At 42.3% G+C, this 24,313-nt stretch overlaps 1 protein-coding gene across 8 annotated transcripts in view; it reads left to right on the top strand.

The window, feature by feature from the left end:
* Positions 1-24,313, top strand: part of TLE4 (TLE family member 4, transcriptional corepressor) — a 158,948-nt gene that overhangs the window by 13,233 nt on the left and 121,402 nt on the right. For 5 of the 8 annotated variants that reach the window (XR_007146331.1, XM_047830187.1, XM_047830186.1 and 2 more), the window contains exon 5: positions 21,455-21,517. The exons of the other annotated variants lie outside the window; for them this stretch is intronic. Coding sequence is in view for 4 of the 5 variants with exons in the window: in XM_047830187.1 (XP_047686143.1) it covers positions 21,455-21,517 (63 nt within the window). In the remaining variant the exon portion in view is untranslated. The remainder of the gene's footprint in view (positions 1-21,454; positions 21,518-24,313) is intronic. 8 annotated transcript variants of the gene reach the window in all.

Here is a 24,313-nt window from a genome sequence, read left to right as displayed (position 1 = left end):
ACTATTAATAAGTCTGTGCACATGTGGTTTGAATGAGTGTGGGGAGATACGGGTCTGAACCATACTGTGGTGTGCTTAGCTAACTACCCTCCAAGTCCGTAAAAATGCCAGTGTCTAGTTCTTTTCCAGGGACAAGGAACTTTAAAGATATGTTAGTTTTTTATCAGTGGAGATGGTATAGTGTTACTGAAGGAGTCACGATTGTAACAGTAAGTGATTTTAGAGAGCTTATTGCGTGAATAATATTTCACTTAATCTCACAATAATCTTATGAGATTATAGTATATTATTATTTCCATTTTATATATGAAGAGTCTGAGATACAGAAATCAAGTAACTTCTTGAGATCAACCAACCAGTGAAATAGGTCCTGGGTTTGGCTCCGTTTTCAGATCATTGGTATAATAGATATATTTCTGCCATATTCCAAACGCTGGGTTTGGAATACTCTTATTACCAACATTCTCTCCTCTCTTGCTCTCTTTCTCCCCCCCCCCCCCAAATACTTGACCCACTCAGGGGGTTCAGGTTCTAGTTCTCACCTTACCAGTGACCATCTGTGTGATACTGCTGAGTACCTTAACTTCTCAGGACCACACTTTTCTCAGTTTCAATTAGTAGAAAACAACATTGAGATCCCTTTTAGCTCCTCTGGTCTAAAATGACCCTTTGGTTTTGGTTTGTTATTTTCTGTGACCGTATGACTAGAAATTGAGATTTACTATCACTTCTTTTTAGTCTTAGCAAGTCTCTTTACACATCTATTCTCTGAATTTGTTTGTTTGTTTTAGCCCAAAATTAACCTGATGAGACTAGGAGTCGGAATGAATATTTAAATTTATATAGTACTTTATATATTTTACAAGGTACTTTCTCATCCATTATTTAAGTCAGTAATGTTTGCTAAAGCGTTTTCCCTATCCTGTGGATGAATAAAATGAGATGCAAAAGTCAAATGATTAAGTCCCACAGTTAATTAGTGGATTGGTCAGAATTCACTGATTTGTGTAATATTACTATTACACATAATATAAAAGTATGTAATACCAGTGCCTTTTTTTTAAGTTTATTTATTTTGAGAGAGAGTATGAGCAGGGCATACTCTCTGCAGGAGGGGCAGAGAGAGAGGGAGAGAGAGATTCCCAGTAGGCTCCACACTGTCAGTGTGGAGCTCGACCTCATGAACTGTGTGATGGTGACCTGAGCCAAAATCAGGAGTCAGAGGTTTAACTGACTGAGTCACCTGGGTCCTCCGACAATTTTTTTTTTTTTTTTTTTTTTGTGAACACATGCACTGGGCTAGTGAACCAATCGGTTCATCTTTATTGCAGATTTTCATTGCTGGTTCATGGACTGATGACCCCAGGCCTATTGATTTCTTTTGTACTTCTAACTATGAAGTCTCTAGGACAGGGACGGTACCTTTTACAACCACATGGGAGTGTCCAGAGAACTAATGCACTGAGAGCCAGCCTGGGGTGAGAATGGGATGGAGAGTCCTTGACTGGGTTTTAAAGGATCCACATGGTCCTTGAACTTCTTTGCAGAAGTTTTTCTGTTGGAGAAGAGTCCATAAGCACCCACCGATCCAGTGAGGAAACCCAGACCCAAATGAAAGAGTTTGAGAACTACTCTCTGGAGCAGTGGTCTCAAACTGGGGCAGTTCCTTTTTCCCAAGGACGTTTTTGGCCGTGTCTGCAGGTGTTTCTGGTTGTCACAACTTAGGGGCGCTGTTGGCGTGGGATGGCTAGAGGCCAAGAGTCAGCCTTACCTGGCTCCCCTAGTTACTTCAGTCAGTTTGAGAGAACGTGTCAAGCCGTGCTTATCTTTTCAGATTTTCTTGTGATGACAAGCACAGTAGGGGTGGTCGTAGGCTCTTATTTCAGGTTCTGAATGGGGATATTACATGGTCTTCTGTAAACCACTCTCTTTTCTTTTCTCTTAGAAGGAGGCTTTTTCATTGGGACTGTTGGGCTAGTCGAAGTTTATTGGCTTTAGGTGAGGCCCATTTGTCCTGACTACCCATTGAGGGCGCCAGAATTAGTGTTAGTCCTTTCGCAGGGAATAGTTTTGTCCTTTGTGAGCCCGTGTTTGTCCATGCTGAATGTTGTCGGTCATTTCAGCCATTCTCTTGGACGGTCGTCTGGTTGGTACCAAGATGTAGATGATGGACTGGAACCACTTGAGAACTGAGCACGATACCTTGGCTTGATCTGTGCCAGTTCAGGGATCAGGGCAGATCTTGCTGGAAAATAGCCCTTCTACCCTTTGACTTCGTCTCCTGCTGAGGTCAAAGGGCATTATCTTGTCTTTGTCTAGTCCTGCTCACATTGTAATAAACAAAACGGAACCCTGAGTTTTCTCAGTAGCCTATGAGTCCCGAACTGGATTTGTTTTATTTTTGAATGCATCGGCACTGGTCAGTGGGACAAAGTTTTACTTTGGGCTTACTTCTCCCCCCGCTCCATATTCCGTTGAGCTGTGCTGTGAATGTGGGTGACTGTTTTAAAGGCTTTTGATTTTTTGGGACATAGAATTGTTTTGGAGTGTGGCTTATTACCACTAAGTACATCTACATTGGTTAACCTCAAAAAAATATAGTTAACCTAAAGTGGCCAATAAAAAACATGGTGGCAATTCCACAGTTTTACTTACTTGAATATTTTTTGGCTAACTTGGAGAACACAGAATCCTTGTTTGGGCTTCTTAATGGAGAAATTGTGCCCTGCAAAATTCCAGAATGTCCTTCTTAAGCTTTTACCTTTATGTAGGTTCCGGGAATGTGGAGGTGACAGTTTGGCAGCTCTGTGTCCTTGTGAGCCTTTCCTTCCATTTACAAGGTGGCAGATTTAGGAGAGGCTGGGTCAGGCATAATACATTTATGTACAAAGACCTGGCTTTTTAGTATGGCTGTGTATTTCCAAATGCTCATAGATGGCTCGTAGTTGGGACCTATTGTAACCAGATCTAAGCAGAACTGATAGGATTTTCTTATAATCGAAGCAAGAATTCAGAATATTTTGCATCAATTTTGGATGCATATAGAAAACATTCTGGTAAGATCTTTGTTGCTTTTGGGTTGTTAGATGGTATTCATGCCAGCTTCCCCACTTAGATTTATACATCCCACTTTTTTCTTTGATTCAGGCGTATCTTGGAGGTATTGTCAGGTTTAGTTCCAGACCATCACTATAAAGCAAATACTGAAATCAAGTCAAATGAATTTTTTGGTTTCCCAGTGCATATAAAAATTAGGCTCCTATTATACTGTAGTCTGTTAAGTGTGCAGTAGCATTATGTCTGAAAAAACCATGCACATACTTACATTGAAAAATACCTTTGGTAAAAAATGCTAGCCATCATCTGTGTTTTCAGTTATTTGTAATTACTGATCACAGATTGCCCTAAGAAATAGAAGAATAATGAAAAAGTTTGAAATATTGGGAGAATTAACAAAATGTGACACGGGCATAAAACAAGCCAGTGTTGTTGGGAAGATGGCGCTGATAGACTTTCCTGATGGGCTGGCGCAGACTTTCAGCTTGCAAAAAAATACAGTATCTGCGAAACTCAGGAAACTGAGGCATGGTAAAATGGTAAAATGAGGTATGCCTGTATTTGATTTTCCAGTTTGAAGGCATACTTTTGCCACGTTTGTTTGTTTGAAGCGCACCCCAAGCTTTAACTATCTGAAATGGAAATATGTAGCTTCTCAAATAGAAATATCTAGAACCAGACCTACAGAAGCTAAGATGATAATCTAAAGACTTTAAACCTGAGCAAGAACTTAACCCTCTTGAGGTTGTTTTATTCCTCCTACATTGAGAGAGCTACTTGGTCAAGAGACCTCAGAATTAAGGCAAAAGCCCTGATGGCTTTTAATTGTTCTTTGAGCAAATGCTAATAGACCTCCCACTACTTGTGGGGCACACTTTGAGGTCTAGGGAGTTAGAAGAGAGGATAGGCTTGCCTCTGTGGAGATGCTAATCTTTTTATGGCATTTGGACCAGTGTGAACAAAACAAGTTCTCTGACATGGCACTCTGACAGAGACGGAAGAGGGGCAGTCAGGAGTGATTAAGAGCGCTGTTCTTGAGACAGATTCAGGGACATTTCAGTTGGCCCTCGGGGGCAGCGGGGGGAGCACCTAAGAAGAAGGGAAAGGGGATGATTCCAAGTGGAAGCCACATACATAGATGGGAAAGGGCCGTGTCTGTTCAGGTTCTGGTTAGCATTTCTAGCTTGGTTGGGATAGGGGGAGAGAATGGTTGAGAAGGCAGATTTGGGATTCATCCACAGAAGGCCTTGAATGCTAGTATATTATGTGAGCTGTTGAACGAAGGCAAAAAGAAGTTTTAATCAGCCAGGAGGGCGAGGGTGTAGCAGCTAGCATGGGCCCTGACAGCAGATGTTCAGTGAATTTTAGCTGAAATGATTTGAGTGGAGAGGCACAGGACTGGAGAGGGACAGGGTTGAGGAGGGATGTGGGACTGGCAAGGAGGAACCCAAGTGACCTAGCAGTTCATTGGACGACGGGTGTGTAAATGCATTCGTTCCTAAGACATTGACCACTGCAGCCTGGCAGAATCATGGTACCACTGATAGAAAAGGAAACCTTCCGGAGGGGGAGGGGAATTGCTCTTGATTATGCTGGCGGTGAGGTGCCTAGGGAGGAGGGAGTGCTAGAAGGAAGAGGAGGAAAGAAAAGTGAGTTTGTTGCTTCTCTGGCCTTCCATGTCTTCATAGCCGCATCTTCCCTTCATCTCCTGCCAAATCTGTATTCCTGCCAAGAACCTCAAGGATTCTTTTTCATAAGACTTGTATTTGTGCCTTATTATTCTATACCCAGGCCACGATGGGCTTTGCCAGGCAGCTCTTTGTGGACAGTGGGTTTAGGAACTTACCATTTTAGGGAACACGTTTGACCTTTGTGTCAGTGTATGAGAGCGAGTGTTGTTCTTCGTCATTTTGCTTGATTACTGCCGTTACCTTTATAGACGTAATAGTGGGAGTTTGCAAATTACCTGATTTTTTTACTTTTTTCTTTTTAAAGTTTTTTTTTTTTTTTTTAAACATTAAAAATAGGTACAGAATCTTCTAAATTATGCATCAGCTGTGGAGACTTTGCTCCGGTCATTTTTTTTTTTCCTGTTTCCTTTCAATTTTTATATCATTTGGCCAGCAACTGGATAGGTCAGTGATTCCATATCCTTTTTGTCTTGAGAAATTTCGTGGAAACATGAGGCTGAGTCTGTAATTGTCTTGAGAAACTACTGTATTTCAAAACAAGTAATTATCTCCATTGTTTATTATGTATGAGCTAAATACTGAAATTACAATGGATGCTTTTAGTCAGTGCAAATTAATGTGTGTGGTTAATTTTCTTCTTTTTTTGTAATGTGGCATATTCTGTAGTTTAAACCCCCGCCCCAGACTCTTGTTTTAAACTGCTGTAGTTGAGTGAGAACAGCAATGATAGTAAGGAAAGTTAAGTAAACATGAAATTAAAAAGGCCATAGTGTACATTTTGGTAAACCAAAATATTGCTTGGTGGCATAAAACCACAGATCCATTCCAAAAAAAAAAAAAAAAAAAAAAAAAAAACATGCGGAAATGTGGTTTTGCTGTCTGTCATGCAGTCTGTTTTCAACTGTCAGAAACATACGTTGCTTTTCTGGGGTAATTTTTTTTTCAAGTCTGACCACAGCTTTTAATTTCCTCCGCTCCACCCCCACCTCCCACCACACCTCTACGCATCTTGTGCGAATTTATGGGTGAAATGTCATGACATAATCATCAACCACCAGAGGGGTCAGCAGTTGTGGCAAAAGTTTCTTGTCTCCCATGTGCCCCGAGCCAGTGCTGTGCTTTTGGAAACTTTTATAATCAGCACATAGCGACTGTCCTTTTGTTTGAACTTTTCAATGTAAGTAAAATAAAGACCTTTAAAAGGCAGTTTCAAAGTGCTTTTGCTTTTTTTTTCTTTTTTTTTGCTAAAAAAGTAGTATATTCATATTACAGACATTTTAGAAAAAGAATCACACATGATCCTTCCACTCTGAAGCTAACTGCTGACCTAGGCAGAAGCCCAACCAAGGCTGAGGCTTCACTGTCTCTACCGGTTGTTCTGTGGCCGATGGAAAATTATGTCTGCCTACCCACCATCGAAAAATACTGGGCAGGGTTCAAAGATACATAAAATAGACAGGTATATGTTCAGTTTCTTTTTAAAGTGCAAAACAGGGGCGCCTGGGTGGCGCAGTCGGTTAAGCGTCCGACTTCAGCCAGGTCACGATCTCGCGGTCCTTGAGTTCGAGCCCCGCGTCAGGCTCTGGGCTGATGGCTCAGAGCCTGGAGCCTGTTTCCAATTCTGTGTCTCCCTCTCTCTCTGCCCCTCCCCCGTTCATGCTCTGTCTCTCTCTGTCCCAAAAATAAATAAACGTTGAAAAAAAAATAAAAAAAAAAATAAAGTGCAAAACAGTTGGGGTGCTTCGGTGGCTCAGTCGGTTGAGTGTCCAACTTCGGCTCAGGTCATGATCTTGCGGTTTGTGAGTTTAAGCCCCTCGTCAGGCTCGCAGCTGTTATTGCAGAGCCCGCTTCAGATCCTCTGTCCCCCTCTCTTTCTGTGCCTCCTCCACTCGTGCCCCCTCTCTCTCTCAAAAATAAACATTAACAAAATGAAAAAATAAAAGTACAAAAAAGTATATGTGTAGTAAAATGAAACCTTAGTTTTTTAAAATTAATTTTGGTTTATTGCTAACTTAATGGTTTCTTCATCATTTTTATGGGCAGCATGATCCTAAATACTTTTTTAGGATTTCCTCTAAATTCAGCTGGTAACTTTCTGTGATCTTGGTAAATTACCTAACTTTTCTGAGTCTCAGTTCTCATCCATACCTATAAAACGAGGGGATAGAACTGGACCAATGTGTTGTATAAAATGCTGGTTCCCAGGCCCCACGACCTGGGACTTGGGCGTCAGCATTTTTCTAAAAGCTCCAGGGTGATTCCGATGTGCAGCAGGGTTGAGGACCAGTGAACTAAAGTGGTGCTTCTCAAGCTTCGGTGTGTGCACAAGTCATTGAAGATCATGTTAAAATCAGATTCTGTTTCCACAGGTCTGGAGTGATGCCTGATACTCACCATTTCTGATGCACAGGTGATGCCGATGCTGCTGGTCCACTGACCGTGTTTTGAGTAGCAAGGAGCCAAGGAATGTTTAAAATTTCTTGTGTTTCGTTGTTACTGTCTCCATGATGTAGTTTATATCGTACATGGGGGAGTCCATGTGCTGCTTGAATGACACCCCCAATTTAGGATGTGAGGATTGATAGCTAGTGTGATATCTGCATAACCTGGCCTTGCTTACATTCCAGACCCGCGTCTCTGTAACAGGTCAGCAAATTGAAGTCGTTTTAATAGTACCTTGTTTTAGGTGGCCTGCCTGGACTCCAGCTGGTCACTGGTGGGGTTGGTACCTTGTTACAGAGAAGGGAGACACTTCTATTTCTCCCTCCTCTGCTCTCTGAGACGCCACTGTGACAGGTACTTACACTTTCAAATTCTGTCCTCTTTCTTCTCATCCTCCAGTGTCTGCCCTGCTCATATTGACCTCTAATTCCTGAGCAGTATTTTAGGTAAATGGGCAAAAAAAAGTCATGGAGTAGTACATTTTGTTTTAACTTCATTTGTCATGTGAGCACATTCTCTGCAGAAATTTTATTTATTTATTTATTTATTTATTTATTTATTTATTTATTTATTTATTATTATTTTTTAACGTTTATTTTGAGAGAGAGAGGCCCCGAGACCGAGCGCAAGCAGGGGAGGGAGAGAGAGGGGCAGACATAGACTGACTCCAGGCTCCAAGCTGTCAGCACAGAGCCGGACACAGGGCCCGAACCCACAAACCTGGAGATCATGACCTGAGCCGAAGTCGGACGCTTAACCGACTGAGCCACCCAGGCGTCCCCAGAAAATTTATCAAAGTTAAGTTTAACAAGCAAAACTCCCAATTTTGAAGTGTATTTTGTTGTGGAAGAAGCACAAACATCCTTGAGCGTTTGCCATGGTCTTCTTTAGCCCTGTCATTTAGAAAGAAAAAAGTACTGTTTATAATTGTAGTTCTTTACAGTTGGCTGCAGGATAGCATCCGACTAGCAGGCAGCATGATGCAGTGGGAAGACCCCACTGAGGTCTAGGGTGTCTGCAGAACTGATTTCTAGGCCATCACCTGCCCTTAAGCCAGTGAGTGTAACTGTGGACACGTAGCTTCTCCACGTAACACAGGCAGGGATCAAAGAATGCTCCATTTTTCAGGGATCTGTCGGAGAATTTTGCTGCCTTGAAGGAATATACTTACCGCTTTTTCTAAAGTCCCAGGCAATAAGAAATTATCGTTTGCAACGCGGGAGTGTTGCTTTAGAACAGTGCTAGTGCATGTGGTCTGTGGACTGGTGCAGGTCTGCGAACAATTTGCCACAGATGGGCGTTAACAATAAGGAGTTTGTACCAGACTGTAAATCAGCACACTACTTTCTTCATTGGGAATGTCTTCACTGTTCAAAAAAACCAAAGGACGACAACAAAAATTCCACCTAGTTGAGCTGAACTCAACTCTGAGTTGATTTAATTCTGGCACAAGACCATTGTCTTCTTGATAATGGATAACAATGTGAGGATTGACTACTTTTCATTAGCGCTGCTTTACAATATTTAATCAGTGGGTTTATCAGGGCGGTTTTATTAGGACTAGAAAATTGGAGTTCATAAGATAAAGGAAGGTGTAACCTGAAAAATAAAAAAAGTAAATTTAAAAGCAAGTTAGGTGAAAGGTAAAGTCAAGTTCAAGCTGGTTAGGGACATGTGCAAAAATAGTAAGTTAAGTCAAGGCAGTTGACACAGATTGTCAAGTGGGGAGCCGTTCAGTCACTGCAGTTTGTGCTTTGGTTAATGCAAAACTCATTTAAATTCTTCTGAGTACTTCTGAATTCTTAATTTCATAACTTAGAATTTTTGTTTTTCATTTTCATCATCTATCTAACAGAAATAACGTATTTCTATAAATCTCACCTGTTTTCTGTAGTCTTAAATTACAAGAAGCTTTGAAATTAAGCCTGACTTCCCCTCCACCTCTCCTCCTTTCCCTGCAGCCTGCTATTCTTTACTCTTTACTACTATATATAAAATTTACTGCATCCAGGGCAAGTATCTGTTTACCAAGAAAAGAGGAAGAGAGATCCTTTGCCAGTAGCGAAACATAAATACTGAGAATGTCTTTTCTGGGTCATAGTGCAAGAAAGTGGAGAAGGAGCACATTTTCTGGGGCTGGGCTTGTGACCTCTTTCCTCTTCCCGATCAATTGGGAGGCACTGTTCTCTTATTACTGTGCCATTGAGTCTGCCCCCCACCCTGCCCCTTTAGATCCGAAGCCCTTCCCTGGTGTAGTATAAATTAGTGAGGGATGGCTTCTTAATTGAGGGACGGGAAGAGCCTAAGCTTGAATCGATACCTAACAATACAGTTACTCAATTTGTAGCACTATCTAATCTCAGTTCTGTTTTAGAACAGAACTACTTACCTTAAGGGATTTTATTCATAAGTGTATCCTCATAAATATTTCTGCCCACCAGATATGGGCAGCGGGTATTCTTCCCATTTCATGGGTGTAGACGTGGAGTCCCAGATCACTTAGGGGTTTGCTTAAAGTCATGGTTCAGCTGGACTAGTTAGTAAATAGAGTCATTTTAGGATTTGGGACTCCACAGTTGTATCATTCACAGTATCGGTGTGCTTTCCAGAATGTTTTGTCATTTGAGTTCAGCTTTTTCCCCTTGCCTTTCATAACTGTCCCCCACGACAAACCTTGAAACTAGCCTTGAGACTTCCCTACCCTAATGAGTGGTAGCTCCATACCCAGGCTTTACATGTTGGAGTCATGGATTCCATACTTCTCCTTATCCAGGTCTAGGGAAGTCACAACATGCTGCTGATTTTCCCTCTGCAGTGTGTCTCCTTTCCTCCCACCATCACCAAGCCTTATGGGGGCTTATGGGACTCAGGGAGACTTGAATGTCTATCCATTCATATTAGGTCTTTTTTTCTTTTTCTTTTTCTTTTTCTTTTTCTTTTTCTTTTTTTCTTTTTCTTTCTCTTTTTCTTATTCCCTTTCTTTCTTTCTTTCTTTCTTTCTTTTTTTGAGAGAGAGCACATGCACATGAGCTGGGGAGGGGCAGAGAGGGTGGGGGGGGAGACATAATATCTTAAGCAGGCTCCACACTTAGTGCAGAGACCGACCTGGGGCTCGATCCCATGACACTGGGATCATGACCAGACCCGAAATCAAGAGTCGGATGCTCAACGACTTGAGCCACCCACGTGCCCCCGTATTTGGTTATTCTTTAGGGGCCCTTCTCCACTCCTGGAAATCTAGTCGGTATTCCCATCATGGCTCTTACCCTCTTTTTTGCTCATTTTACCCTTTACCTTGGTGACCTTGTCCACTTTGCTTAGTAGACGAATCCCAATTTTTTTCTACAGCCTGGATCTCTCCTCTGAGACCGTTGTATGTAACCGAGTCCTCATTTCCCTTCAGTGTCTCACAAGTACTTAAACTCAACATGTCTGCAAACGACATCTTCCCCCGCAAGCCTGCTCGTGGTCCAGTGATCTCTATCTCAGGAAATGCCAGAACCATCCACCCAGTTTGCCAAGCCAGAAACCTGGAGGCTGGTGATGATTGCCTTTCCTTCTTGCTCATTAGCCACACCCAGTCAGTCTCTTGGAATCTGCCCTCAGTTATTCTTGCGTCTGTTTACTTCTCTCCAGCTATCTGATCATGGTAGATTACTTACCCGAGTTGTTCTTCTTTGGCTTTATCTGTAAAATGAGGACAGAGTAGTTCTCTTAGAATTGTTCTGCACTGACGTGAACTATCTGGTGCAGGGGAAACTCGGTGAATGTTAGGACGACGATGATGATCGTGATTGGCGCATCTAGCCTCCATATGTGACTTTCATGACAGGCTAACCTGGGTGGAGATAATCGCAATATGCTGGGCTGTTCTGGATCTGCTTCAGCCTCATTTTGTGCTGCTGCTGCTCCCTTTCTTTCCCTTGTCCCGTTTGTTGAATATGAATGCCCCACATGGGTGCCACAGGCCAATCCTTTTTGGGATGTTGTCGCCCTTTTCCCTGCCTCTCTCTCCTTTGTCTGTAAGATTCATTTCACCCTCAGTTACTCAGGGAAACAGAGACCTCTGTTAAGCATTTTTAAATGCCCTGCATTTTGTATTTTTTCAGTGTCTGTTTCATTTGCTAGATTATGGGCTCTGTAAATCCTGTCTTGTTTCACTCCTCTTTTTCTCAGACTGTGTCTGACACAGTGCCTGGTAGGATAGCAGAGCGGTATTGAGAACTGTGGAATTAACCTGGTTCACATGCGGCTCTTTCCTCAAAGACTTCAGCCAGAAGGGATTTCTTCCGTCCTCACCCTTGCGTATCTAGGGCTCTCTTGTGTACCACCTCGATGCCCCATGCTGTCTGTTACCACGTTTGTTTCCATTTGGTCTTTGCTTTTCCTAGGTTATAAACACTGGAGTCCAGATCAGTTCAGCATTCTTTGCTGTTTCTACCACAGCTGCTAGCTTAGAGTAGGAGTGAATGGATGAGCTGGTATCTGAAAATGTCTTGTTGAATTTCCTAAGTTTGTGGTGCTGTGGGAATTCATATTGTTCCTATTCTGAAGTTATCTTTCATCCTCCATCTTTCCTTTTGTGGTATGTTTTGTGGTTATAAATCTCTTCTATCCTTCCACAGCCACTCAAGTATAATCAGTGGCAAGAAAGGGGTGGAGGGCAGAAATGCACTGGCATGTCTTGACCTCCTGTCTGGTATTTATCACAGCTTTCCTAGAAATGCCCTTGATAGGTCCTTGCTGCCTTGCAAATAAAGTTCAGGCTCTTTAGTGTGGCATTCAGGACCTTCCACGGTCTGACCTCATGAGCCCTTTCTGTCCTTATTTTCCACTCTGTTTTTTATTTCACGCATCCTGTGCTCTAGCTTAATGGTTTTCAATTCTGCCTGTACATTAGAATCACCTGGGGAGCTGTAAAATAATATACTGAAGCATGGGTTCTACCCTCCAAGAGCATGAGTTCATTGGTCTAGGGTGAGGCCTGGGCGTTGGTGTTTGTGAAGGATCCACTTGTAATGCTAGTGTAAAGTCAGGCCTGGAAATCCTTGACCAGCTCAGTGTTTCCCACAAAATGTGATCCGTTCTAAGAGCTTTGAGAGGAAAGGGTTCCGCAGACAGGTCTGATCAATGCCGTGTGTTTTCTGTCCTCCTTTCCAAAGTTTTGTGACTAAACACTATCAAATGAAAGGTCTGAGATGTCCCAACAGCAAAGGAACCTGTTTCACTTTGTTTGAGCTCCGTGAGGTCATCTGGTCAGGGAGTGCTTTATGTGTACAACACTTGTTAATAACATCTGCCAAACTCCGTGTGGAACCTGCTTTGGGCGATGCTGCTTCCAGCCATATCTCCCCGCTCTCAAGTCTGTTCTTTATTTGTCCTTTAATCATCTCATCCAGAGCAGATCCACGTCCCATCCCAGGCTTCTCTTTTAGACCCCCCCCCCCCATTTTACCTTCTTCAGCACTTCTTGTTTCTCAGATTCCTCTCCATATACTTTTATGTTTGCTTCTGTCTCCCCCTCCTGCACTGTGAACTCTATGACAGCAGGAACTTACTTGTCTTGTTCACCCCCGTGTCTCTTTTCAGCACCTAAAATAGCTCTGACAAATAGTAGGTGCCTAACAAATATTTGTTGAATGGACAGAAAGGCAGCCATACATTTGTGGGTTTGGCTTTTTCTAAGGTACACGTTTAAATGTTTAAACTGCCTGCACAATTTAATTAAAAGCAGCTTGAAATACATTTGAAAAGTAACTAGGGATACTGGAGCAAAAGGGGATGGTAGGAGTTTCCTGTACTTTTAATTTTCTCAACCTGTCTAGTAAAGTATTAGGAAAAGAAAGAGGGGCGCCCGGGTGGCTCAGTCGGTTGAGTTTCCGGCTTTGGCTCAGGTCACATTCTCACAGTTCGTGAGTTCGAGCCCCGTGTCGGACTCTGTGCTGATAGCTCAGAGCCTGGAGCCTGCTTCGGATTCTGTGTCTCCTTCTCTCTCTGCCCCTCTCCCACTCTCTCTCTCTCTCTCTCTGTCAAAAATAAACATTAAAAAAAAATTTTTTTTAAAGATATGAGCCTGACTGTAGAGATAATGCTATTTTTCTGAATATAGAGAGACAACAGTCTGTGGGACTCCTGTTTTTTTTTTTTTTTTTTTAATTTCTTAACCAGCCTACCACTGTGGCTTCTCCCAGCCTGTGGGGTTCACACCTATGTGAGTCATTACGAGAGTTTGGGTGAGGAGTCATTGAGTGATGGTGGACTTCTGTGTGGGATACATTGCAGGAAGGACAAAGAACACACAAAATGCGTCAGGAGTTAGTAGGTTCTAGGGGAACAACATCCCCCCTCCAGTGAGAGTATTCAAACAGGCTTGTCAGGGAAGGTGGGGAGGGGATTTGCATATTTGAAACTATGCATGGATCCCCGGGATTTCTGGCCCTTGTTTGGAAGGCATTCCAATGGTGCGTTCTCTGTATGAGCCCTCATGCTGGGGCTGTGACCGTGGCTCCCCAAGCTTGGCTCTGACTGTCCTCCTTCTGGGTGGGGTCGGCATGTGTGGACGGCACTGCACATGTGGGAGGGTGCGTGTGACCCGCTATGCGCTGATTACCAGGAACTGTTCTTTTACTTCCTTGGAGAGCATGGCTGCCAGTGCCTGGCTCGGGCTGGGCCCTTCCTTGGACTGTAAGAGTTATCACACTGTTTTACTCTGAAGATACCATTGTGGAGATCTAACCTAACTTCGCGTACGAGGTGCTCCCCCACTGTGCTGTCTAACAAATAGCCTAGTTCAGCTGGGTGAGGTGATCAGTCTGGTGTGAGTAATCTCAGGAGGGAGCTTTGAGTGGCATCGCCTTTATTGTATTTCTCAAATACCTTTTAAAACACATATCCTGCTAAGGTTTTGGAATGGAAGTTTTAGTCACTTATCAGCCAGGAATTGTCCAGAGTGGATTTGCATTTCCTCTTGTCACCCACCGAGATTACTTATTATTCTTTTTGAGCAGCGCGGCATCCTGAATGCCAGAAAAGATGTGTGTTGGGAAGGTAAACAAACCAAATCAGAGTATAAGCAGGACCTCCAGATGGATACTCCTTTCTGGGTGAAATGCTCCTGACTATTCTCAACTTTAGTGTGCTTGCCAGAGATTTGAGGAGATCCCGCCACCTGACTCAACTGCGGTTGCTTCTGTCCACTCAGCAGATCCTCGTGAGTGCCTTCTGCTCGCTCCTCAAGGTGGCTGCAGACCGAGATCTCTGCCTTCCCTGAGCCTGCGGTCCGCCTGCAGACCGCACCCAGAGAGCCTTGCTGCTCAGGGTGCGGCCTGTAGACCCGCAGCGCCTGTGTCTCTTTGCAGTTTGTTAGAAGTGTAGATGGTCAGGCCTCACTCCAGCCTGGATTTTAACAAGATTCCTGGGTGATTAGTATGCACATTAAAGTTTGAGGAGCACTGCTCTCCTGCATGTAAACAAAAACATGTGAGATGATTTCAGATGATTATAAATGCAGTGAAGAAAGGGCTGTAGTGGGCCAGAGAATGACTGGGAGAAGGAATCAGAGGATGGGGAGTGATGATGCCTGAGGTATCTTTGGGCTGAGACAGAAAAGGTGAGTCGGCAGCGAGTCCTGGGACTTTCAGGCACGGGGTCTCCCCCTCATCCTTGCATGGGTTATTCACCCCCATCTTGGGGATGCTATTCTTTTCTTCTCTAGCCAGGTAGAGGCCCATGGATTCACTTGCCTGCTCTGCCTGGACCCGGCTGGTAGTGGGGGTGTTTGGCCGAGCAGTATGAGTGCAAACAGCAGAGGAGTGCATCCTGGTTCTGATAGGAACTGGCTATTTATCAAGGCAAGAAAAGAGTCTAAGGGGCTAGAAGGGTATCTTGACAGTGATGGCTTCAGAGACTTGAGATTTTATATGATTGGGAGGGGTGAGGGGAAGCCAGTAGAGGCCGTGCTAGAATTGAAAGGATGAGAGAAAAAGAAATGCCGAAGAACGTAGATATAGACAGATTTTATGCAAAATGGAGGTAAAGAAAACAGACCAGGAAGCCTTAAGTCTAACGTAAGAGGATAGACTGAGAAGCAGAGCATGGCTCTCAGTGTATGAAAGGCGGTTTATTGCTTTCGTGGAGGTACATATCCTTGACGAGAACTTGAAGAGCCATTAATATTTTTATTTGTCTTGCTGGTTTTATTCCAGTATCCAAAGTTTCCCACATACCGTTTAATCACATAGATTGTGTTGGGAAAACTCAAGGTAAATGATACTCACCTACCACGGGCACAAGGAATATTTGTCCCGTTATATTATCACTAAGTATGAAAACGCTTACTTGTAAATCGACTTACGAAGGCATTTGTATGTTTATGTCAGTAGGAAACAGTAAGGTGAAAAGAGAGCGCGTGTGAGAGAGAGATTGATTTGGAAACAGGGAAAGAGAAAAAAGAAATCAGAAAGTAGCAGGCAGGTCTTTGCTATGACACACTGACATGAGTGTCATAGGACTCAGAGTAATCAGGTTCTCTGACCAGCACCACCGTGTTCCATGAAGGCTAAAGTTAAGCCCACCAGAGAGGTCATTTTCTCTTCCCACTCCTGACATCCCACTTTTCCCTCCCATCTTTTTCCCCCATTTTCCCTGCCGCTCCCCTCTGGTGGAATGGAACATAATCACGATAACATTGGTTACAGTGTTTTTCAGACTTGAGAGCCGAAATGATTTGACCTTGTAGGAGTAATTGGATGTCTGGCACAACGATCATTGTTCTTAACCTTGATAATACATCACTCTCAACGCTCGGAGTAGTATTTAAACACAATAACGAGAGCCCAGAAGGTGTAGTAAGGATAATAGGCAACTGTCTGGATTTCCCTTAAAGACCTAGAAAGCTCAAGAGATGAGAGGAAAGGGCACTTTTTTCTAATCATTGCAAAAAAGCTTCAATAAAATACAGCCTTGCCTTTAGGGACAGATTGGAGTAGTTTTCATGAAACACAGGCATACCGCCATACTCTTCAGGAAAGGCATTGTCCTGAGTATTCTTGTACTGGCGCCACAAATGGTAGCACCCATATATCTTGTTAGGACAAACAAATGAGGTACTTCATTGTATGCAATTAACTGAACAACATACTGGGTACTTTATAGCATACTTAGCGCTCAGTAAATTAGCATAAATATGAGTTCAAAGCACAAAGCAGATTGACCCCGCTTTGCGGTATTGTTGTCAGTAGAATCATTGCTTTAGTTCAACTCCCTGGGGGAGGCGGAGGTTGGGTGGTGGCTAAAAATTAGTTGAATATTGGCACTTTCATATCGTTCAAGGGAAGACTAATTGGGTACTCCAAGATAGTACCTCTTTCTTGTTAGAGGAAGCGGGATGATGACAGCTTTTAAAAGTCTTAATACTTGCACCAAAAAAAAAAAAAAAAGTCTTAGTTTGAATCAGCCCTTTATGGAAACTGATAGATGTTTTATTAACTTGATTCTTACAACAGTATCACTTCATTTATTGCTCTATTAAGCAATATAAAATATTTTGTGCAAAATAAGTACGTGAACTAAAATAAAACTTAGCCGTCTAGTTTACCAGCTTGCCAGCAATGTGGACAGCACCTTTGATCTAGATCTCTATGCCTTATTCCAATCTGGCTTTTCTTTTTTTAATCCATAAAATTAGTTTTGTCCATTATATGTTCTTTCTTTCATACGTAAAGTTCAGTTTTGATGACAAGATCAAACCTGGATTGTCGGTTTAGAGAAATAGTCCTACTTGAGTATTTTTCCTTATGTTTAGTCTGGATTTTTAGTCATTCGGAAAGACTTTCTCATTAGTCCTCTGACTTTTTAATCTCGGGGCAAGCAGGATCAGTTCCCGAAGTTAGGCCATTTCTTAGAACATTTGGAACAGATCAATGAACAAATGAAGATAATTGATTTTCTGATTGAAATAAAAAATTACAATCTTTGGTTCTGGGTGAAGGAGAGGCTTGCAAGATTATTTGTACATACTCCAGAAAGGATTTCAGATGGAATAAGAAGAATGTTTTCGTCACTTTTTAGAAGTGTTTTATATAATTGGTGAATGTATGTTCCTGATAAAAACTTAAAAAAAACGGAGTCTCTCTTGAAAATGTTTTTGGCGAAGAAACCTGTGTAGAAAGCAAATTAATTGTGAAATGTTATTCTTCAAGAATGTTTTTCTGAAACTATAATTCGTTGTGTTTTGTTGTTGTTTTCTGATTGGGCTGCTAAAATGGTTTCTTAGTAATGTTTTGTTATTCTGTTTTATTTCAACGGTACGGGGTAGTAGTATGGCTCCTATTTTGATGAGAGACTAAAACTCCAAGAAATGTTTTTTTAAGCCAATAATTGCTTCTGATACATCTCTTTGATTACTAAAATAAAGTTATCTGTACTTTCTTTCAAGCTTATTATGTCATAAAAATAAAATTTGTTTAATTTTTTAAGGAAATCATCTAGGCGGAAGTAATCTAAATAAAAATTAGATTTTTATTATGTTACAACTATTTGAGGGGATGTAATTCAATTCAAGGGTAGGCTTAGCCAGTTTTTTTGTCTTACTTAAATGACTAATGTCATTTGTTGTAAGTGATAAAGAAAATATGTATTTGATATCGTGTTCTCCAGGATTTGTTACTTTTTTAATCTAATGACTGAAATGTGGCATTCTTTTCAATGCCTGATGTTGCTTTCCCATGTTGCAAGGTACTTAATACATCTTCCGATAGTAACTGAGTTGGAGTGTGAAGGAAAAAGGGATGAAAGCTTTTTGCCTGTTTTTCTGTCCATTACTAACTAGTTATAGTTAGTTAGACTGTCAGCATTCATGTGCCAAGTGCTGAGTGCGCAGCCAAGGTATTTTCATAGAATGCCCAGCCAAGGTATTTTCATAGAATGCCCTTTTCTAAAATATTTTGCCCAATTTGTTGGTTTTGTGTGCATGTGTGTGTGGGGGTGGTCATTTGTTGGTTCTTTTTACTGGAGGGTGGCATAAAGGTGGGAAATTACAGGGGCAGTTCATAGAATGGTAGTGAATTGAGAGAAGGAAAATACAGGTAAAACTTATTTTTAAATGACCGTCTTGATGGCTAGAAGAAGACATAATATAGAAGTATCAAAGATTATTAATGGATTTCACAAATTATGGCTGTGAAAACAAATGATTTTGTCTTGTTTTGGCACAATCGTCCTTTCACTGGGGCCATTAATGCCATTTTGGAATATCGTGGGCATCTACAGACAATAGTCTGGCAGTGTCCGTAAGGCCTCGAATACCACGAGAACAGAGCCAGCAGCCCTGACAGCAGTATTTCAGAATCTTGCCTGTTGAAATGGGTTATCTGTGAATGTACTTGCTCAGGGAAGCATGAGCCACATCACCTATCAATCTGATTGGAAGCTGCAGCCCTGGCGTAGGCTGATGGATAGCAGATTAGAGCCCTGATTAACCATGTGATTCGAAGACTGGGGATATATTGTCTAAGCAAGATTCATCAGACGCAATCAGAATTTCAAGTGGTCAGATGAAATTCAAATGTGTATTGTGGCTTTTCCTCCCCTAGTGCTTTTCCTCCTAGGTTGCCTTTTTTTTTTTCCCTCTCTTTCCCCAAAGCTGAAAAATACTTCTTTGATGAATCTGCTCCTTACCCTAAAGCTGTCTGTCTGTTATTCATCAGAAAGCAGGTCGCAGTTCAGTGAGCAGAAGAAAAGATTTTAATAGAAGCTGTGCCAAGGGCTGTAATGCATCATTTTAGGGCCCTAATTACATTACAATGACAAATATCAATGGTGACAACAGCAATAACCTACATCCTTTAATGGCTGTGCTGGAAAAGGAGTTTGGGCCCCTCGCCATTAGATTAGACTCAGTTTCAAAACACAGGCCATTAGAAGTGTGTGTCCACAGTATTATTGGCTGATCACTGAAGCCCAGTGGAAAGGCCTGTAAATAAATGATGCCTCCCTAAAGCTGGGTCCTGTGGGACAAAAGAGACAAAATTAGTTGACCATGGAAGCAGCAGTGTTTCCGAGGCAACTTTAGCTTTCAAAGTGAGGAATGACCTGCTTAATTTTATGAAATCACACACACATCCCCCCCCCCCCCCCCCCCCGCTGCCAATTAGCCTGACCATGAAAAATCCATTGGCATGACAACTTAAAGAAATTAAGAAGTCTTTTGAACAAAAGGAGACCTATAGGGAAAAAGTTTGGAAGATCCTCCCCTTTTTCTGTTATGTATGTTAAATATACGGGAATAAATGAACTTTTTAAATTTATTCTTAAGAATACTCAATGTGCTGTTTTTCCTCCCAAAGTTGCTCAGACTTAAAATAGCCTGGGTCCAAAATTGAAGAGGCCAAATAAATACCTTTTGGTCTTTATTTTGCCTGATGGGTAAGTTTCCTTAGAGTAGTTTTTATTGCCTAGATTATGTAGGCAAACTAAAGAACTCAGTTTTCTTATGTGCCCACACATTTTTAAACCCTCCTAGCAAGGGACTATTTTATTTATGTAAACAACATAATGAGGAAAATATGCTTGGCAGATGGTTCTAAGCATTAGAATCATCAGTTTGGTCTGCCCCAAAGTGTCTCATTATCTTTTATTCTCTCCCCCTCCACCTCTCCCTACAAAAAGCTTAACAACTAAATGCCTTTGAGATGCAATGCTTTCGGTCTGGTGAATGCTACTCTATTTTCTCAGCTCACACAGGAATTTCACCCCATAACCACTGTGGTATGTCCGTCCAGGTGGAGAGTGGTTTGGTGATTCCCACTGCAGCTTTTCATGGTGGTTTAAGCATTCTTAAAGGGTAGCTAAATGCTCCATGGGGCCAGTGCAGTAAATTAAATCAGGTCAGCGCAGTCGGGTCCTCATTCACTGCTGCATATTGGTGCTGGGTTTTTGTCCATCCTGTTAGGAATGCAGGCTGGGGTGGAAAGCTTAGGTTTGAAACTTCCTTCATGGTGAATTTGTGTTTTCTCTTGGCTGGCAGAGTTTTTAAGGTGCTGGCATTTAAAAGATTGCATAGCTGCAAAGTCAAAAGGGTTGCTGATGAAAGAAGGAAACCTAGATTGCACAAGTAGAGTGTCGCTGTCATTCTGGTAATGACTTCGCAAGAAAAAGAGCATTTTTGTCCTCTTATAAAATGAGAAACTGACCCTGGATGGAATGTATTTTAAGAATGTCTCAGGAATAGTAATTGCTTTACATTTTCTGCCTCTCAACACTTCTCTCCTGTCCTTCACCCCACCCCGTTATTAAAATATAAGCTATTTTGCATATATGTGTATACAAAAACCCTGTGCTTACATGTCCCATACCGAAGTGTATAAGGAGCCATCTGATAATACAAATTAAGATGAACATGAGTGAAGCTCTGGGTAAATTTTTAAAGAAAAGTTGGCGGGGGGGGGGGGTATGTCTTTTTTTTTTTAATTACTGTAGTATCCTATTGATAGAAAATTTCTATACTTAAATTATTAGAGATTAGACTATATTACCAGATATTGCTGGAACTTCACAGCTCTATAGTATAGGAATAATTAACGTTCGCAAGGTTAGTTTTCATATACATACAAATTGCTTTCTGCTAAGTCTAGGAAAATTTTACTGTGTTCTACACTTCTGCACAGTGAAAGCCCAGGCGGCGGGACACATTTGGAAATTTTCATGATTGGCGAAAATACACTATTTCCCAACAATTTATAACTAAGGATCTGAATTAATCAACTTACCTGACTTGGTTGGGTGCTATTCTTGGAGGTTGGGGACTTGAAGCAAAGACCACAGCTGTAGAAATCCAATGAGTTACTAACTGAGAGAAATTGGGATGGAGGGAAGAATTTATCTTTACTATCAAAACTCTAAAAACTCAAGGTTTTATGAATAAACACATCCGAATGAACAAGGGTCTTATTGAAGACTTTTGAAAACTGATTCCCAGTCATGAAAATCAAATTCCTTTTTATGTTGTCCTGGTGCTTGAAGGTTGACTTTTTAAGATGAATGCTGGTTAATAAATCGTGCTATTAATGTGGCACTGTTGTCACTGCCTCCTTTTAATGGGCTCGCTGATGAGAGTTTTCCTCTTCCTTAGGAAATACGCCAGGCAGAATATAAAGTGTGTTTTAATATCATCCTGTTAATATTTCGGGAATGTGTAACCAGCTGACTGTTCTGTTTATTGCTTTCCTTTCCTTTTTATTTTATTTTTTATTTTTATTTTTATACAGGCAGAGATTGTCAAGAGGCTGAATGCTATCTGTGCACAAGTCATTCCCTTCCTGTCCCAAGAGGTAAGGCAGTTGGTTTGAGGCGCTGGGCTAGAAGGTGCCATTTTAGTGGTTTAGCAGAAAAGAGATTGTGGAACTGTCTCTTTGGCCTTGTCAGTCTCTTGGTGTTTGTATGGCACATTTCTAAGATACAGTGTTCACATTCCAACTTCTACATCTTATTAACATTCAGCGGAATATAATTGTGTTCATATAATGGAACATTTTCTAATGTGTGAAGCAAAATCCAATTGTTAAAATGTGTTGCTGTCATTGGACGATATAGTGTTGCTCAGAATTATGACTGGTTTTCATAATGGCATCTAATAGGGTAGATTGAAAAATCGCCCAGAAGGGCTTGTCCTACATTTTTGTCACCGGGCATTAAGAGCCGGCGGAAGACCTGTCCGTAGAAAGTGCTTTCCGTAGCAGACAAACTAGTGTAACTTTTGGCCGGCTGCTTTACAAAAGTTACTTCTTACCCGATGAAGTCTTAGCAACGTGTGTGCACTTGGAAAAAGACGCACGGGATGGGCTCCGTGGGCTCCGTGCTCTGGGTACCGCAGCCTTCATGCATGGCCACGGCCTGTTGGATGGCTCACACGCTTCCTCTTGCTCACCACCGTGGAAGTGCACGCTGTCCGCAGACACGCTTGTGTGGGAACAAGAAGGTGCATTTCTAGTGCGCGGTGGCTTCCTTGTGGCTTTTTTCCCCTCCTCTGGTTTGCTCGCTGGCTTTTGGTAGTTAGCAAAGTTGAGGTGAAAGTGCTAGAAAGAGATCACTTTCGCTTCGGGATTACTGAATCCTTCATCTGCTCGGGTCAGCTCAGCCATCAGAAGGCAAGGAGCTACCTCATGGACTGTCTGCATGTCTCGCAGCCACTGAGCTTTGTGCCGTGGGCTAGGAGCACTGTCCCACCCTTCACTTCTCCAGATGTGTTGTGGCGTTGCTGTCCAGGAGAGCGGTCCCTCTGCCTGTCCACCAGTGGGCACGTGCTGATGTTAGCGTGCAGCGGGCATTTGCGCATGGGCGTGTATCATACATACGTGGATTCCTCTGCGACTTCTTACTTGGTTTGAACTAGGTTAGACCTCGGTAACCATGGGTACCTTTCATCGGATACGTATCCCACGGAGGTGCTCACGTTCACAAACCGTGGACCTGAGTTAATATCCTGATTTCAAATGCTCTGCTGGACCACAAACAACAAAGGATGAGTTGTCTTTCTCCCCCTTTCGCTGTGACCACAAAACCACTGCCCGCTATATCCCCGTTTACCTATTTCTTCTCAGGATTTGCTTTTTTGTGACTGGATTGGGTGGAGTGGGAGGCAGAGTCAAGAGGCCTGTTTGCATTTCTTTAGGAAGCAGAGTCAGACCAGTGCGGGAGGCCACTCTGCCTCGTGGTGGGGGAGGAGAAGGATGTGTAACCCACAGAGCTGCAGCCACGCTGAGGTCTTCCACCCCAAGGTAGAGGGGAGAGTTTGAACTATCCCTGAGGTACTATTAGACTTGAGGCCTTTGCAGGCATACACCCCCATGTAGAATCACTGGTAGAGCTTATTCCCGAGGCCTTTTTGCAGGATCTGTGGGCTTATACACGGCCGTGGAAGGAGGTCGTGGGGGTGTTGGTGGAGCTCATTTGCAAAAAGGTTGCTTTCCCATATGAGTTACGTTGTTTGTGTGAGCGGGCCCAGCAGGAAGGGAGTGTGTAATTGTAGTGGTTCTGAGCAAGACTGGGCTGGAATCACTAGGCCAAGGAAGTGGGACCCTGCAGAGGAAAGCCATGGGGAGCTACTCACAACTCCTTTTCTCTGCTTTAGCTGGGGAGACAGCATCATGATCTCACCACTTACTGTTTATTTCCCCGAAACTTTTCACATTTCTTGGTTGAAATCCTTGACTTGTGTGTAATGAATGACGTGTGTCATAATTTTCGAATCCTAATTCTGTGTATATCTTTTCTTTTGCTTACTTTGGACTTAATTGGCTCCTCTCTTTTCAGTTCCTTACGCTGTGTGTCTATCTTTTCATGTGTGGGCCACAGACACGTTTGTTCCTGTCTAACCCAGGCCTCTCTGATGTTTTGTGTCTGAACACTGCCCACCTTGTCTCATCTTCTGGGCATTCTGCGAGCATCAGACTCCTCGCTTCTGTCCCGAGGCCAGATGGACCGTAATCTGGAGGGAGGGGAAGAGGCAGGTTATTAGAGGAAGATGAATTCTATTTCCTGTCTCTTCAGAGGCATGGAAAATCACTCTTGCATGGCTGCGAGCGTCACTCGGTGCCAGGACTGAAGGCTCTTAATCTGATCTTTTAACACCGGCTCTCTGTGTGACAGTCTCACTGCCAAAACGGCAGCTGTGGCATTAGAATTTATTTTAAAACGTTTTTATTTAAAAATTAAATGATTGTATTTAGAAAAAAAGAAAAACATTCCCTGAAGACTAGTACATAAGCTACAGGACAGTAGCTGAAAGGATTTTTTTGGAGTTTGACAGGAACAAGAGGTAAATTCACATACTTTGAGAAGTCTGTTTTTAATTTAGCCCCCACATGCTCGTTAGTGTACCTGCTTAATATTTATTGCTTGTGGCTAGTGTACCCCATCTTCTAAAATTTAAAAACACACGTATAATACTGAATGGCAGTTATTAAATACATTTAGTTTTAACTGCAAGACTTTTTTTCATTTTTTAAATTTTTTTATTTTTTATAATTTTTCTTTAATGTTTATTTATTTTTGACAGAGAGCCAGAGCGTAAGCCGGGGAGGGGCAGAGAGAGAGGGAGACACAGAATCCGAAGCAGGCTCCAGGCT

This window comes from Prionailurus viverrinus, chromosome D4 (genome assembly GCF_022837055.1).
Source record: "Prionailurus viverrinus isolate Anna chromosome D4, UM_Priviv_1.0, whole genome shotgun sequence".
Taxonomy (NCBI): domain Eukaryota; kingdom Metazoa; phylum Chordata; class Mammalia; order Carnivora; family Felidae; genus Prionailurus; species Prionailurus viverrinus.
This window is presented reverse-complemented; position numbering and strand designations above follow the sequence as displayed.